General features: G+C 40.5%; 1 protein-coding gene across 5 annotated transcripts in view; it reads left to right on the forward strand.

Annotated features, from left to right (window-relative positions):
- The window catches only part of HELQ (helicase, POLQ like), a 46637-nt gene extending 32649 nt beyond the window's left edge, over positions 1-13988 (forward strand). For 4 of the 5 annotated variants that reach the window (XM_044225881.1, XM_044225886.1, XM_044225887.1 and 1 more), the window contains 4 exons: positions 3530-3703; positions 6225-6338; positions 7241-7375; positions 13774-13988. In XM_044225881.1, the coding sequence (XP_044081816.1) occupies positions 3530-3703; positions 6225-6338; positions 7241-7375; positions 13774-13881 (531 nt within the window). In that variant the 3' untranslated portion in view covers positions 13882-13988. Of the gene's footprint in view, positions 1-3529; positions 3704-6224; positions 6339-7240; positions 7376-13773 lie in introns of those variants that run through there. The other variant, XR_006381065.1, reaches the window with a different exon arrangement.
- Positions 13989-14953: the final 965 nt, after the last annotated feature.

The following is a 14953-nucleotide window of genomic DNA, read 5'->3' on the forward strand; positions in this document are numbered from 1 at the left end:
TATTTTATATATCTATATAATGTTTATAAAATATATAATCCTGAAATAATTTCAGTTCAAGGGAGGAAAGTGTATCTTTTGGAAACTTTTTCTTTTTTTCTTTTCTTTTTTTTTTTTTTTTTAAAGATTATTTATTTATTTATTTGACAGAGAGAAATCACAAGTAGGCAGAGAGGCAGGCAGAGAGAGAGAGGAGGAAGCAGGCTCCCTGCTGAGCAGAGAGCCCGATGCGGGGCTGATCCCAGGACCCTGAGATCATGACCTGAGCCGAAGGCAGCGGCTTAACCCACTGAGCCACCCAGGCGCCCTTGGAAACTTTTTCTAAAGTAATCTCCACACCCAGCACGGGGCTTGAACTTACGACAAGATCAAGAGTCGCATGCCCTTCCAACTGAGCCACCCAGACACCCCCCAGAACATTTTTTTTTTCTTTTTTTACATAATCTCTACACCTCATATGGGGCTTGAACTCATGACCCCAAGATCAAGTGTCACATGTTCCTCTGGCTGAGCCAGCCAGGTGCTCCCCCACACCTAGAAACTCTGTTAGGCATTCTGCTTGATGCCAGAGATTCTAACAGAGGATGGGTTTGAGGTTTTCATTGTTGTTCTTAAAGAACTCCCAATCTAGTTAGTACTTGAACTACACAAGATTCTGTAGAAGGTTGAAGTTGATAAATTAATACTTTTTTGTGTAATATTCTTATGTTACAGTGTTTTGAAGTTTAGTCAACAAATATAAAGCAAGTATCTAATACACTAATGTCAGGCGAATGGAAATAGGGTCCCTGGATGGCTCATTTTGGTTAAGTGTCTGCCTTAGCTCAGGTCATGATCTCAAGGTCCTGAGCCCGAGCCCCACATTGGGCTTCTTGCGCAGCGGGGAGTCTGCTTTGCCTCGCCCCCCCCCCCAGCTAGCTTGTGCTCTCTCTCAAGCAAATAAAATCTTTAAAAAAAAAATGAATGGAAATAATTTTTTGGCAAACATGCCTTCAAATCCTAAAGTTCATTTCATTTTCTGCCTTATAATACACTTTTTTTCATTTTTAATTTTATCAGTAATCTAATCTTTATTGAAACCTAATTATCTTACTTGTCATTTCCCCTGTATCTTTAATTACATAAATATTACTGATTTCATTTTGAAAAGTGAAGGATAGTATTTACTCACATTAGAATTGAATGTTTAGTTGTTGAGTGTTCATGCTCTCACAGTATTTTGATTGGGTCTTTTACCTCAGAAATGCCTATGCTGCTTAGACATTCAAAATGTTAAATAAAAATATTTCATAAAACAAACATTTTATATACAACTTTAACATATAAAATAAAAAATCAAAATAATTTGAGGGGTGCCTGGGTGGCTCAATGGGTTAAAGCCGCTGCCTTCAGCTCGGGTCATAATCCCAGGGTCCTGGGATCGAGCCCCACATCAGGCTCTCTGCTCCGCAGGGAGCCTGCTTCCTCCTCTCTCTCTGCCTGCCTCTCTGCCTACTTGTCATCTCTGTCCGTCAAATAAATAAATAAAATCTTTAAAAAAATAATAATAAGAAGAAGAGTCCTCCTTTTAAAAAAAATAATAATTTGAAACTCAACAAATAATAAACATTTACAAAATCTTTTTAGAATAATGCATCTTTTTAAACTTGGATCAAAATTTATTTATTTTATTAACATATAATGTATTATTTGCCCCAGGGGTACAGGTCTGTGAATCATCAGGCTTGCACACTTCACAGCTCTCACCATGGCACAGGCCCTCCCCGTGTCCATCACCCGCCACCCCATCCCTCCCCCACCCCCAGCAACTCTCAGTTTGTTTCCTGAGATTAAGAGTCTCTTACGGTTTGTCTCCCTCCCGATCCCATCTTGTTGCATTTTTTCCTTCCCTTCCCCCCATAACCCCCGCCCTGCCTCTCAAATTCCTCATATCAGAGAGATCATATGAGAATTTATTTTTGTTAATGAAATATAGTCAATACGCTTTCAGTTGATTTAATTTCTAGAGAACAGATTTACTTAAAATCAAATTTGTTTCTCTACATTGAAAAAGACACTCCCGTTTTTCTTTAGATATTTCTTATGAAAGATCTTGAAATTGGTATAAAGCATCTTATCCTACCTTATAATAAAATTATATCATTTTTCTTGGCTTAGAAAATACATTCTAAGCAAAATCGACATTGACTCAAATGAAGGTGCACCAAAATTGGGAAATTGAGAAGCAATTTCTCCCTACTGGCAATTCAACTATTGTAGTTTTCAGCTCGATGCTTTTTATAAGAATCAACATGTAGAATCAATATGCCACTGTAAGTTCTCATCCCATTCTTTTACCACCATAGGGGATACAATTTTATATTTTATACCCACTTCTTTTCCTTCCAGTTCATCCTGTCTTTCCTCTGGTTTTAAGCATCAGTTCTGCACTTTCTAAGTTAGCTTGATATTGGTTATGAGATACTTTACAAGAACTGGTCACTAGATACTATAGGCAGAAGCAGGTACGTGGAAATTGTGAGCTCTAGGTAGGTTTTTCTCTCTCAGTGTTTTAAATTTAGAAACATTAATTTTTTTTATGTAGAAATCATAAAATCTAATATTTACTTAGTCTACTATATGCTATATGGATAAGCTTATTAACTATTATTACAACTTATTAACTATTATTATAACTTATTACTATAAGCTATATGGATAAGCTTATTAACATACCTATCCAAATAAATGCATTTGTTTAATTCCATTCACAAATATATACAACCTATAAATACCACAGTAAATGTAAAGGTCTTCCCAACTCCTTCCCTTCCTATATTCTTTTCCTAGGGCTATCACAACAAATTAGCCCAAACCGAGTGTCTTAAAACAGCAGAAATTTATTCTTTTGCAGTGGAGGAGGCCAAAAGTCCGAAATCAAGATGGCTTCCCTGGGGGTTCTAAGGAAGAAAACATCTTTCTCTGCTAGCTTTTGGTGGCTGCTGGCAATCTTTGGTGTTCTTGGTTTGTAAATGCATCCCTCCAGTGTCGCCACTGAACACTGCCATCTTCACTTTGCTTCCTATTTGTGTCCCTCTGTGTCCTCTCCTCTTAGAAGGACGCTGGCCACTGAATACAGAGCCCTAAGTGGGCAGTATACACGCAGGGGGATTTCCTCTCAAGATCTTTAATTAATTACACCTGCAAAGATCCTATTTCTAAAATAATGTCACATTCACAGGTACCACAGGTACCACAGGTTAGGAGGTAAACGTATCTTTTTGTGGGGGCAGACACAATTCAACCCACTACAGCTTCCCCTGTAGAAGAAGTTTAAATTGGAATATTTTCTTTTTTTTAATACTTGGAAAAATGATCATCTGAATTAGTCTGAAGTACCTATGGTAAAAACTTAGTTTTTTTCCTGTGGAATCATTCTGTTCTGGCTTTTCTGTAGTAAAACTTCATTCAGATTGCCTTTTGTCCAATTTCAATATAATGTACATTTTTAGCAGGTCCAGGACATAAATTTACTTGCTTGTCTTTCTAGAAGGTGGACAAGGACATTGTCAACAGACTATACCTGTCTTTTGTTCTTTATACCCTGCTCAAAGAGACCAACATCTGGAGTGTGTCTGAAAAATTTAATATGCCTCGAGGCTATATACAAAGTCTTCTTGCCGGAGCGGCCTCATTCTCCTCTTGTGTGCTGCACTTCTGTGAGGTAATTCCACTGACTACACGACACGTGCCTCATGCATCTGTTTTGACTGCTGCTCAACTCGGAAACCGGTTAATCATTATTTCCTCTCTGTTGGCTTGTTCTAGTAATACTAAAGCTCTCAAACCATATTTAAACTATAGTTGTTTTTTTCTGCTTATGAAAGTCCTATATACTAACTTACGGTAAAGATACAAAAATGGCAGAATCACCTAAAATATTTAGCGAACAAGTAGAAGACACCTCGTTATGGTCCCTGGGTGGCTCAGTCAGTTAAGTGTCTGTCTGCCTTCAGCGCAGGTCGTGATCCCCAAATCCTGGGGTCGAGTCCTGCCTCGGGCTCCCTGCTCAGGGGAGGGTCTGCTTCTCTCTGCCTCACTCGCAGCCTGCCTGTGCTCATCTTCTCTCTCACATACATGAATGAAACCTAAAATAAAAAGCAAGCACCTGGTTATCCCGTCTCTAGAACCAGCACTGGTAGTGACAAGACTTTGGAACGAGCTCTCAGAACCGCAGTCCTCCATCGATACAGATTCGGGGGGTCTCTCCCCTGGTGCTGCCCACGGGCGGTGTCTGACGAGTGCCTCACCAGTGCCAGCACGGGTCACCCCTGAGACCATGCTCTCGTGATCGCCACAGGGTTTTGCCATTTTTGCTTCCAGTGTTTGGCAGCTGCTTTAGGTTTCTATGTCAAGTGTATAGTTTAATTAACTCAAGAAGAAAACTCTATTTTGGCCATTTGCATTTGGGATGCATTTGTTTAAGACTTTACTAAAACCAGCTTTCAGAGTTTCCTTAAATAGCATAGCAAAGCTCACCAGACTTTCTACTAGGACAGTTTTGGGGATGAATTGATAATATAAGCCTCTTTTGGCTGCATTTAAATTTCTTCTAATTGAATGGTGTAATAATCCTTCCATATTTGTTTCTATACTCAATTTTTTAAAAACATTTTTCTCTCATGAATCTTACTTCTAAATTTGAAATCTTCATTTTCCCATCTTAAATTTCCATATTCTGTGTACGTATATGGCAGTCAATTCTGTCATATGTATTAATGAGTAAATAATCCAGAATACTTGACTTTGGGTTGAATGATAATTATTTTAGCAAATTCGCATTTCTAAATGTCTCCCACTTATGCTAAGTTTTAAATATTAGCCTATATTCCCTAATCATGTGCTAGCTAAGCAGTAGACAAAATTTATAGGTAGTAAGAAGCTAGCCTTTATTTTCTTAAGTTTTCTGTGTTTGTATTTCTTCATATTTAAAGATACTTCCCCTAAAATTCTATCCCTTTGTTTTACTTAGAATTATAAGGACTTCAGCCTTATAGAACAGTTCAAGTAAAAGAAACTATCAAATTTGAAAAACAACTATAAGTTGATGGTTGATCCTAGACACAATCTGCCCGACAGCTTGTGCTCTCATGAGTGTATTTTCAGTATTTTAAAGTGTTTTTTCCTTTTTTTAAATGTATTTATTTATTTTTATTTTTTTAAGATTTTATTTGACAGAAACAGAGATCACAAGCAGGCAGAGAAGCAGGCTCCCTGCTGAGTAGAGAGCCTGATGCGGGACTCGATCCCAGGACCCTGAGATCATGACCCGAGCAGAGGCAGAGGCTTAACCCCCTGGCTACCCAGGCGCCCCTGTTTATTCCTCTTTAAAAAGCTACATAAGTGGTATGAAATAGTACATCAGTAGTATTAGTTAAAATGCCTTCAACTATGAGTAGTAGTTAAACCCCACAGAGGTTTAAACAACAGCGAACCAAGATCGTCACATGTAACAGGACAGCTGGAGCCAAGGCAGTTCAGGGTTGGCGGACTGGTCGTTCTGGTCAAGGTCTTCTTCTCTTCACTCTGCCATCTCTAGTGCATTGGCTGCTCTCCTGGTGGTCACAAAGTAGCCGGCTAATGCCACTTCATGTGTCACGTGTGCTCACAGGGACACCCAGCCCTTAGAAAGTGACCTTTAAAAAACAACTACGACAGAAATTTTCAGACATTAAATAAGACAAAATATTATAGTAAATGCCCATTTACCACCCACCTTTAACCATGATTGACCCACATCTTCCAATATTTTTACTGTCTGAAATATTGCTTCCAGGATTTTTTTGTTTTGAATATTGCTACATCTTGCATTGGGATCCTTCCATACGTAATGTTTCGTCTTCGGGATGAACTCCCAGAGGCTATAAAATGTTTTCAGTTACTTGGGAAAGAGAAATTGCACATTCATTTGCTGGCGTTTTGATAAAAAATGAACAGAGCTCTTCTCAGTGGCTCGTTTTCCAACTTCCCATCTTCTTCCTCATCCCAGAACCTCTTAATCAAATCCCTCAGTCTCAGCCCATGTTTCCTTATGATAATTTTGTGTGGAATTGTTGTTCGTCTCTGGTTTTACCAAGTTTCAGAACTTAAATGAAGGAACACCCTCTCTGGGCCCCTACTATGCCAACCAAGCTTGGAAATGACTTACCAGATCTAAATCCTATGTATTTCTTTGTATTTTGTAGGAACTTGAGGAGTTTTGGGTTTATAGAGCCCTATTGGTAGAACTTACCAAGAAGTTGACTTACTGTGTCAAGGCAGAGCTAATTCCTCTCATGGAAGTGACTGGTGTTTTAGAGGTTAGTGGCTTCCCAGTTTCCCAACTGAGATGATTTCAACTAAAGAAAAGTCAGGTTTGACTATTTTGTGAAGTCTTATCACAAGGTAAATAACAACAACGGTCTTACTCCTCATTTATCATGAGAGGTTGGTTTGTGTGTGTGTGTGTGTGTCTGTTTCTTTATTAAATTGTTGTCATGGCCTCCCAGAAATCCCCTGTCAATCTGGAAGCAGTTCTGGTGAGAAAAATCACATTTGTGGAAAAACACAGCAGTAAGGATAAGAATGAGACTCCCCGAGTATATGGTCCTTGGTGTCTCTCCACTCCAGCGGAGCATTACCTCCTGTCGGTGTAAGCTCTGTGCTTATCTCCGGAAGCTGATTCGGGGACAACAAGGCTTACTTCCATTTCCTAAGGGAGTGAGAACCAAGTATCCTCACCTGGTTTCTCAACTCTTTGCTTTTAGCCAACTGTTGATTTCAGCTTATTCTGTTACTCAGTCCTTCCGTCAGAAGCGTTCTTCTGCCTGGGGACAGGCACACACACGCAGATGCACGCCCACACACGCACCCCAGCAGTCCCCTGAGTAGATTGTGAAAACATTTTAAGGATACTGTGCTAGAACATCTTGACTGGGCATCTATAATAATGTCCCTCACCTTAGTGCCTTAATGAATTTCTCATTCCTGATTGCACATTGGCTAACTTAAGCTGCACAGAAAGCTGTCTTGCAGTCAGATTGGGACTACCCAAATACATATTTTAAAATTTCTCTGGATTCAGGTGTGTTATCTCTGCATATTTATTATTACCGTAGTCTGTTTCTATCTCTTGCATGTGAAATTTTTCCTTCAATAAGACACTTGATTATTTTTTTCTAATCCCAAATTCTGACCCTGTTGATTTGTGTAATACCTTTAGGGTCGAGCAAAACAGTTATACAACGCAGGCTATAAAAGTCTGATTCACTTAGCTAATGCAAATCCTGAAGCGCTCATAAGAACAGTTGATCATTTATCAAGACGCCAGGCCAAGCAAATCGTTTCATCAGCAAAGGTAAGCAAATAGGGGCCCCTGGGTGGCTCAGTGTGTTAAGCCGCTGCCTTTGGCTCAGGTCATTTCCCAGGGTCCTGGGATCGAGCCCCACATCGGGCTCTCTGCTCAGCTGGGAGCCTGCTTCCCTCTCTCTCTCTCTCTCTGCCTGCCTCTCTGCCTACTTATGATCTCTGCCTGTCAAATAAATAAATAAAATCTTTAAAAACAAAAAAAAAGGTAAGCAAACAAACCAGTTTTTACCCTTCATAATATTTTGTAGTGTTACCTCCTTATACTTTGGACATAAAAGCAAAAACATTTAACTATAGACACAAAAGCATGTACTTACAATATGTGGATAAAATAGTGCATCTGTTATGCCACAAGGCTCACTAAAACAGAAAAAGCACCTGCTAAAAATTAGGCAGTCTCAAAAGTCCCCTGGGGTACAGAGAATGCTGGAACTCCCAGAATTCTGCCTCCTCACGCTTTCCACAGAAGGCCCCTCCTCGGCATCCCTGACATCTGGTCTTCCCACTTTTGCACACCTTCGTTGACAAGGAGCTTACGACCTCAAAAATTAGGTAGTTCTACTTTTGGACACTCTCTGTGTTCCAAAAAGCACCCCAATAGTGAGGCTAACTGTTGCCTTCTTGCAATATCTACCATTACGTCGTAAGTTCTACCCTCTAGAATTAGTCTGTTTTCTTTGTTCCTATGGTTGTTCTTGCATATTTGAAAACAGCTCTCTTTGTGTCTAAGCATTTCTCTTTTCTGTTTCTTCATCCATATTAAATAATGGAGCTTTAGGCAGTTACTGTCCTCCTAGTTGTCCTTTTCTAGACATGGGCCAGTTTGTCTTTTGGACCTGTCCCCGTCATAGTTGGGCTTTCTTACTTTTGGGGTGTATCTGTTCGAGTCTAATTATTAGGAACAGAAAGCACACAGTAATTTGAAGAGGAAAGTTCAATATAAAGGATTAGTGACTAGTAACAAGGCTCTTAGTTGACTTCTAAGGGGTAGACAGAACTTCAGCCACCGGGAGACGGAGTAACAAGAAGAGCGTCCGCCCCACCCACACCACCCGCTGGGATGGGATTCACTGGAGAGAGGGTGTTGCCTTGGCTCCGGGGATGGCAGATAAGGTGTTCGGGTACCAGACTAGCACCGCCAAACCCGGGCAGAGAAGCCCCATCCTCCGGCAGTCCCTCCAGTGCCCTCTACTGACGAAGCTGAGCATTGTCCCAGCTGGCAAAGGAGCCGGGTTTACAGGGTCCACCTCTAGTGTCTTTCTCTACAAGACAACGGGGATGGATCTGGAGCTGAGAGACGGTAAAATTGGTAACTAGTGCTCTCGCACAACATAGTCAAGGTTCAGGGTTCAGCTTGCTTGAGTCATGGAATCAGCCGTTTTTCCAACGAGCTGTAATTCTTTCTTTTTTTTTTTTGTTTTGTTTTTTTTTCCCCAATTTATTTATTTTCAGAAAAACAGTATTCATTATTTTTTCACCACACCCAGTGCTCCATGCAAGCCGTGCCCTCTATAATACCCACCACCTGGTACCCCAACCTCCCACCCCCCCGCCACTTCAAACCCCTCAGACTGTTTTTCAGAGTCCATAGTCTCTCATGGTTCACCTCCCCTTCCAATTTCCCCCAACTCCCTTCTCCTCTTTCACTCATTTGTGGAGCATAACCAATAGCATGGAGGACATGGGGAATTAGAGAGCTGTAATTCTTTCTGGTGAAGAGTGGTATTTTAGAAACCCAAGTTCGAGTGGCTAAGTATGCTCATAAGCAGAGAGAGATCATTGTTTCTAGGTTCTTTTAGCAGAGAGAGCCCATATATGGAGAAATGTATATTTTTCTCTACTTACACGTGAATTGTTAAAGGCCATGAATTCGTTCAGTAACTCCAATTCTAATTTTTCCAGGTACATACTGCTGCATAACAAAGTTTTACATCACAGTTTAGCAGCTTAAACAGCTATTTTATTGTGCTTATGTTTTGTGGATTAGGAATTCTGGAAAGGTTTAGCTGCATGATTCTTGGAGTTTCATGCAATTACAGTCAGATTTTGACTGGGCCTATAGTCATCTGAATTGGACTGAATTGGATATCCAAGGTGGTTCACTCACATGGCTGGTGGTTGAAAATGGCTGCTATTTGGGGCTTTCAACTGGAGCAACTACATAGGGCCTTTCCATGGGGCTAGGGTTTCTTATGGCTTGGCAGCTCAGTTTCAAGGAAATGCCCAGAGAGTGGGCACTTTGAGAGATCAAGGCAGAAAAGGCAGGAAATCTTCTGAACGAAACTCAGAAGTTAAGTAGTATCACTTCTGCTGTGTCCTGTTGGTTACTAGAAGACCATTAAGATCAGCCCAGACCCAAAAGAAGAGGAATTAGACCCCAGCTCCACATGAGGGCAGGGCCAAATAATTTGTAGTCCTCTGTAATGTCTGCTCTCTGGTCACGGATTATTTACATTCCTCCCACATGCAAAATATACTCATCCTTAAAAGATTTATCCCTTTGTGGCATCAGACTCGGGCCCCAGGTCCGGTGTTTCTTCTAAATCAAGTCTAGCTGCAGGTGATGCTTCCTGAGCACAGTTTTACAGATCTGCTCCTCTCACTCTGAGGAGCTGAGAACGAAAGAGACACACACACAATGGTGAACAGAGACAGGAGAACCACAGTGTACTGCCATTCAAAGGAGGGGACGTGTGCCCCAGCTAGAAGCCGTTCTGGTATCCAGCCGGACACCTGTGGCTAGTTGCTTGGTTAGGACTTCTTTCTCCCTGGGAATGATTCTTCCTGGCTTTGAATCGCTCATCGGAATCATTCTTTCTTTCCCATAAGGAATGGCCCGTGTTTGCAGCTGGGGAGCTTTCTCAGTCTTTTCTCTGTCCGTAGAAGTTCAAGGGCTCAAAGGTTCTCTGCCACTTTTTATTCAATCTGGTATAATTTCTTTTAAAATATTGTGTGTTTCTTACTTATCTGTAGCTTAGGTTTCTTTTCTTTCTTTCTTCTTTTTTTTTTTTTTTCCGTATGTAAGCTCTGCTCAGTGTGGCCTGGAGCTCATGACCCCAAGATCAAGAGTTGCAGGTTCTACCCGCTGAGCAGCCAGCCACCCTAGCTTGGGTTTCTTACAGCATGGGGCTGGGGTATGAGCGGGAACATTCAGGAGATCTTGGAATGGTCTCAGTCCAAGAAGCTAATGCAGAAACTGCAGTTTCTTGTGACCACCCTTGAAAATCACACAGCATCATTTCCACTACACTCCATTGGTTACAAGTGAATCCAGGTTCAAGAGGAGAATCAAATCCCACCTGCCAATGTAAACATCAAAGAATTTCCAGTCACCTTTAATCCACACTGATCCCACACTACGGGACTCATTGTAGTTCTGCCCTTTCTCTTATTTTTACTTCCTTTCTCCAACAGTGAGACACCCAGCTCCTGTCTTCATCAGCGTATTTGTCTGTTTTGCTCAACCCTAGAATGCACTGAAAATAATTTTCAGAATTGTTAAACCATACTATTGCAAAAAAACTAATGAGTTCAGTATTGTATATGCTCTTTTTGTCTTTAGTCTGTGAATATATAACTGAAATAATGTATTCAAATGTCACTTTTAAAAAAAATCTGCTTCACTGTGGTTATGTAATTCATTGGAAGAGCAGTTAGATTCTGTTTGTATCCCATTTTAGTTCCCCCCATCTTTGTGAATTTTTAGTATGTAAAACATGAATATGTTTTCTGTATTTTAAATTGAAGTAGTTTTACTAGGATATCTTTATTTTATTTCTGGAAGTTTCCTTGGACTGTAGTTTTATTTTTGTAATTAATTGATTGATTTGAAAGAGAGAGAAAGAGAGCATACGCACTCACATACACGTGTGATTCGGGGGTGCAGCGGGAGAGAATCTCAAGCAGACCCTCCACTGAGCATAGAAAGAAGCCAACCAGGGGCTCAATCCCTTGACCCATGAGATCCCTATCTGAGCGGAAGCCAAGAGTCAGGTGCTCAACTGACCAAGCCACCCAGGCGCCCCAGATTGTAGTTTTAACTATTAGTTCAGTATGATCCACTGTTTGATTTTTCTTTCTTAGCAACGCTAGTGATATGTATGTTGAATCTTCTTTGCCCATCTTCCATTTCAATCTCTCTGACCCTTTTACCTTTTTTTAAAAGATTTATTTTATTTATTTATTTATTTATTTGAGAGAGTAGGGGTGGGGGTTACAGAGGGAGAGGGAAAGAGAAACTTGAAGCAGACTCTGCGCTCAGCATAAAGCCCAATGCAGGGCTCGATCTCAGGTTCCTGAAATTATGACCTGAACCAGATGCTTAACCCAACTCTGCCATCCGGTGCCCCTTTACTTTTTTCTTTATCTCATTTTCATCATCTTGTTTTCTTGTCCCACTCCTGTTCCTTCTCTCATGACCCTAATTAAGTTTTATTATAATCTACTCTTCTTTGATCACTTTGTTGGTTTTTATTTCTAATATGATTTTGCCTGTTTCTTCCACTTCTTACCTGAGCTTACTCTTCCTGTTCTGGGTCCATCTCTTCCTACTTTGGGACTTATTTAGATGTGTTTCCCCCCCGTGTCACCAAATGATATTTATTTATTTAATAATATTTAATTTAATAATATTTTATATGTTATATTAAATAGTTTATTTAATAATATTTAATTCAGTTTGGAATGTTGCACTACAGTTCTTCTGCTTCATAGTTTGCTTTCAGGAGAATAAATGTTCATGAGCTGAAGAGCTTTGATTCTCATTTTCTGTCTTATTTTATACAGTAATTCAGTAAATAAGAACTGCTTGTGCTCCGGCACTTAGACCGAGTCGGCCGTGGCTGATGAGAATTCTGGTTTAAAGTCTCTTCTGTCCGTGTAGCAAAGGATAGTTTCATGGACAGCTTGGGGTGGGGGGGAGTGCAAAGAAAAGTGTGTTCTTTGACTTTTTTGTATTTACTCTTGTCCGACCGCATCCTAAACCTCACCCTCGTGTGCCCCCCGCTGCCGCCCCGCGCAGCTTCAAGAGTCCTCTCCTTTTCCACTCCCCTTCTCCCCGAGGGGCTGCCTTCCAGAGTGGCGTGAGCTTTCAGTCCCTTCTTGTAGGCGGTGCTTCAGTCTATCAAGTCTTTTCTCAGTGTTTTTATACTTGGGGTAGCCTTTCTCTCTCTGGAGGTGATTGTATTGAATCTAAAACCTTCTGTTTCCCTCTTCTCCTTCCCATGTATCTTTTTCTCAGTCTCACCATCTCTGCAATCCCTTGGACTGGAAGCTTGAGAAAAGGTCCTGCTGCAATTTGGCAGGTGTTTTTACCATAATACAAAGATGATGGAGTTCTCCGTAGTCCAGCACTGCTGACACACGGGTTCTGGGCAGTTACTGGCTGTCCTTCCTGAGCTGTGTAGTTTAAAGGGTGCATTGGGAGATGAGTTTTACATGGTCTCCATTACCTTGGCTACTGGAAAGCTTGCCTCGTTGCCTTTTAATCTCTTCTGTCTATAATGCTATGCAATGCCATGCTTTATGTCAAATGAGTAGAGTGTTTTCCACTTTCGTTTTGTGTCCTATGATTTTTTTTTCCTCCATGTGATTTTGCTGAACTTTTTGTTATAAAACTTCTGTAACAGAAGTAATGCAAATTCTGCACCCCAGTATACCCAGCACCTAGCTGCAGCAAACACCAAAACTGTATGTCTGGTTTTTTGTTTTTAAAGTTTATTTTTTTTAGTGATCCCTACACCCACTGTGGGGATTGAACTCACAACCCCAAGACCGAGAGACTCTACCAACTTGAGCTAGTCAGGCACCCCTTTTTCCGGTTTTTAAAAGAAAGGGAAGACCATTACTCAACAAATACTCATTGACATCTACTATGTGCCACATTCAGAAATACTTTCTTGACTCATTATGTTTCTTTTGAAATTAGCCATGTTAATTTTAGGAGCTTGAACAAAATTTTTCTTTGAAACACTGATAGAGATTTTTAAAAGATAGCATACTAAACTTTGAGGAATAATAAAAAGCATATATAAAGGATAACATTTTCAAGAGCTAATTAAATTTTTGCAAAACTGCCTTAAATTTTACAGATTGTAAGTTAATTTTTAAGTAGCTGAGTCTTCAATAAAACAGATCTTTGAGAGTAATAAAGCTCCTTTATTTTTGTTATACCAAGTGCCCTGATCAGCTAAAATGGCTTTAGCTAGATGCTTCAGTTTCATTCACTGTAATCACTTGTGCTTAAGTGGCTATTTTTCATTCTCATTATTGGTCTGTGTCTGGATCGCTGATGTGTAAGGGTTCAAGCATCTGGCAGACGGTGGTAAAGATAGCAGTGGCTCCTGACAGTGCATATTCTGGCCTCATGTCTTGATGTTTTCATTGTAGATGCTGTTGCACGAGAAAGCAGAGGCTTTACAAGAGGAAGTGGAAGAGTTATTGAGGCCGCCTTCTGATTTCCCCAGTGTTGAGGCCTCCTCCACTGAAAAGGCATGAAGCTGTCTGACGAGCATTTTCAAATAGTAATGATTTATTGTGCATATTTTTACTGAAGATTCCTTATAATTTATCAATGAAAAAAATACATCTTAATTATACATGAAGAACTGTAGATGATGTTTGAATATACTCTTCACCTTCCCATTAATAATCCATCTTCTTTGACACTTGGACATGATTTCTCTGCTCTCATGTCTAGTGTCTAGCACCACAGTGAAATCCAACTGCTTCCACTTATCTCCAGCCTCATTTGCAGCCAGACCTTGTATTATTCTCTTACACATTTTTTCATCAAACTAGACGAAATTGAAATTGAAATCCCAGAAATCCCCCCAGAAAGGATTTCCAGACCCTTCATTTCCTAATTGTTTTTTTGTTTGGGGTTTTTATTTGCTACCCCCAGTGCATGAAAAGTTATCTTTAAGATGTACTGTGTGGGTGCGCATGGGTGTTCTAGCTGATTGGTCATCCACCTCTTGGTTTTGGCTCAGGTCATAAGCCTCCATATTCAGTGTGGAATCTGCTTGAGATTCTCTCCTCTCCCTCTGCCCTTTCCCCTACTTGTACACACACACACTCTCTCTCTTGAGTAAATAAATAAAAAATCATATTTTAAAAATGTACCATGTGCTTCAGGTGTCAGCTACAAACTCTAAAGTACGGTTTCCTCTATGAAGCTGTCCAAGTGTGTGCTCTTCCCCACCCCATATGTGGGCTCTTCCCTCCTGTGAGTATTCTGGGCCCTTCATTCGGCCCATGTCTTTATTCATAGCACTAGTTTGAAATCCCCTGGAGGGCCGAGACCTTTTTTGTCATCTCTGGGTGCCACGCGACACTTAGCCCAGTCTCTCACACAAAGTAGGACCTGTGCAAAGAAGTACCCAAACCAGCAATTCGAAGATTCTCTTTAAACACAACTTAAATATTGCCTCTCCCCTTCCCTTTTTAGATTATAGCTCAAATGTCGATTATAGGAAAAGTAATAACTAGCAGTGTTTTTGAGGGCTGGACTGGCTTAAAGATTTACTCACCTGTCTGAGACACGCACTACAAACATGGAAAGAGATCC

This window comes from Neovison vison, chromosome 11, assembly GCF_020171115.1.
Source record: "Neovison vison isolate M4711 chromosome 11, ASM_NN_V1, whole genome shotgun sequence".
Taxonomy (NCBI): domain Eukaryota; kingdom Metazoa; phylum Chordata; class Mammalia; order Carnivora; family Mustelidae; genus Neogale; species Neogale vison.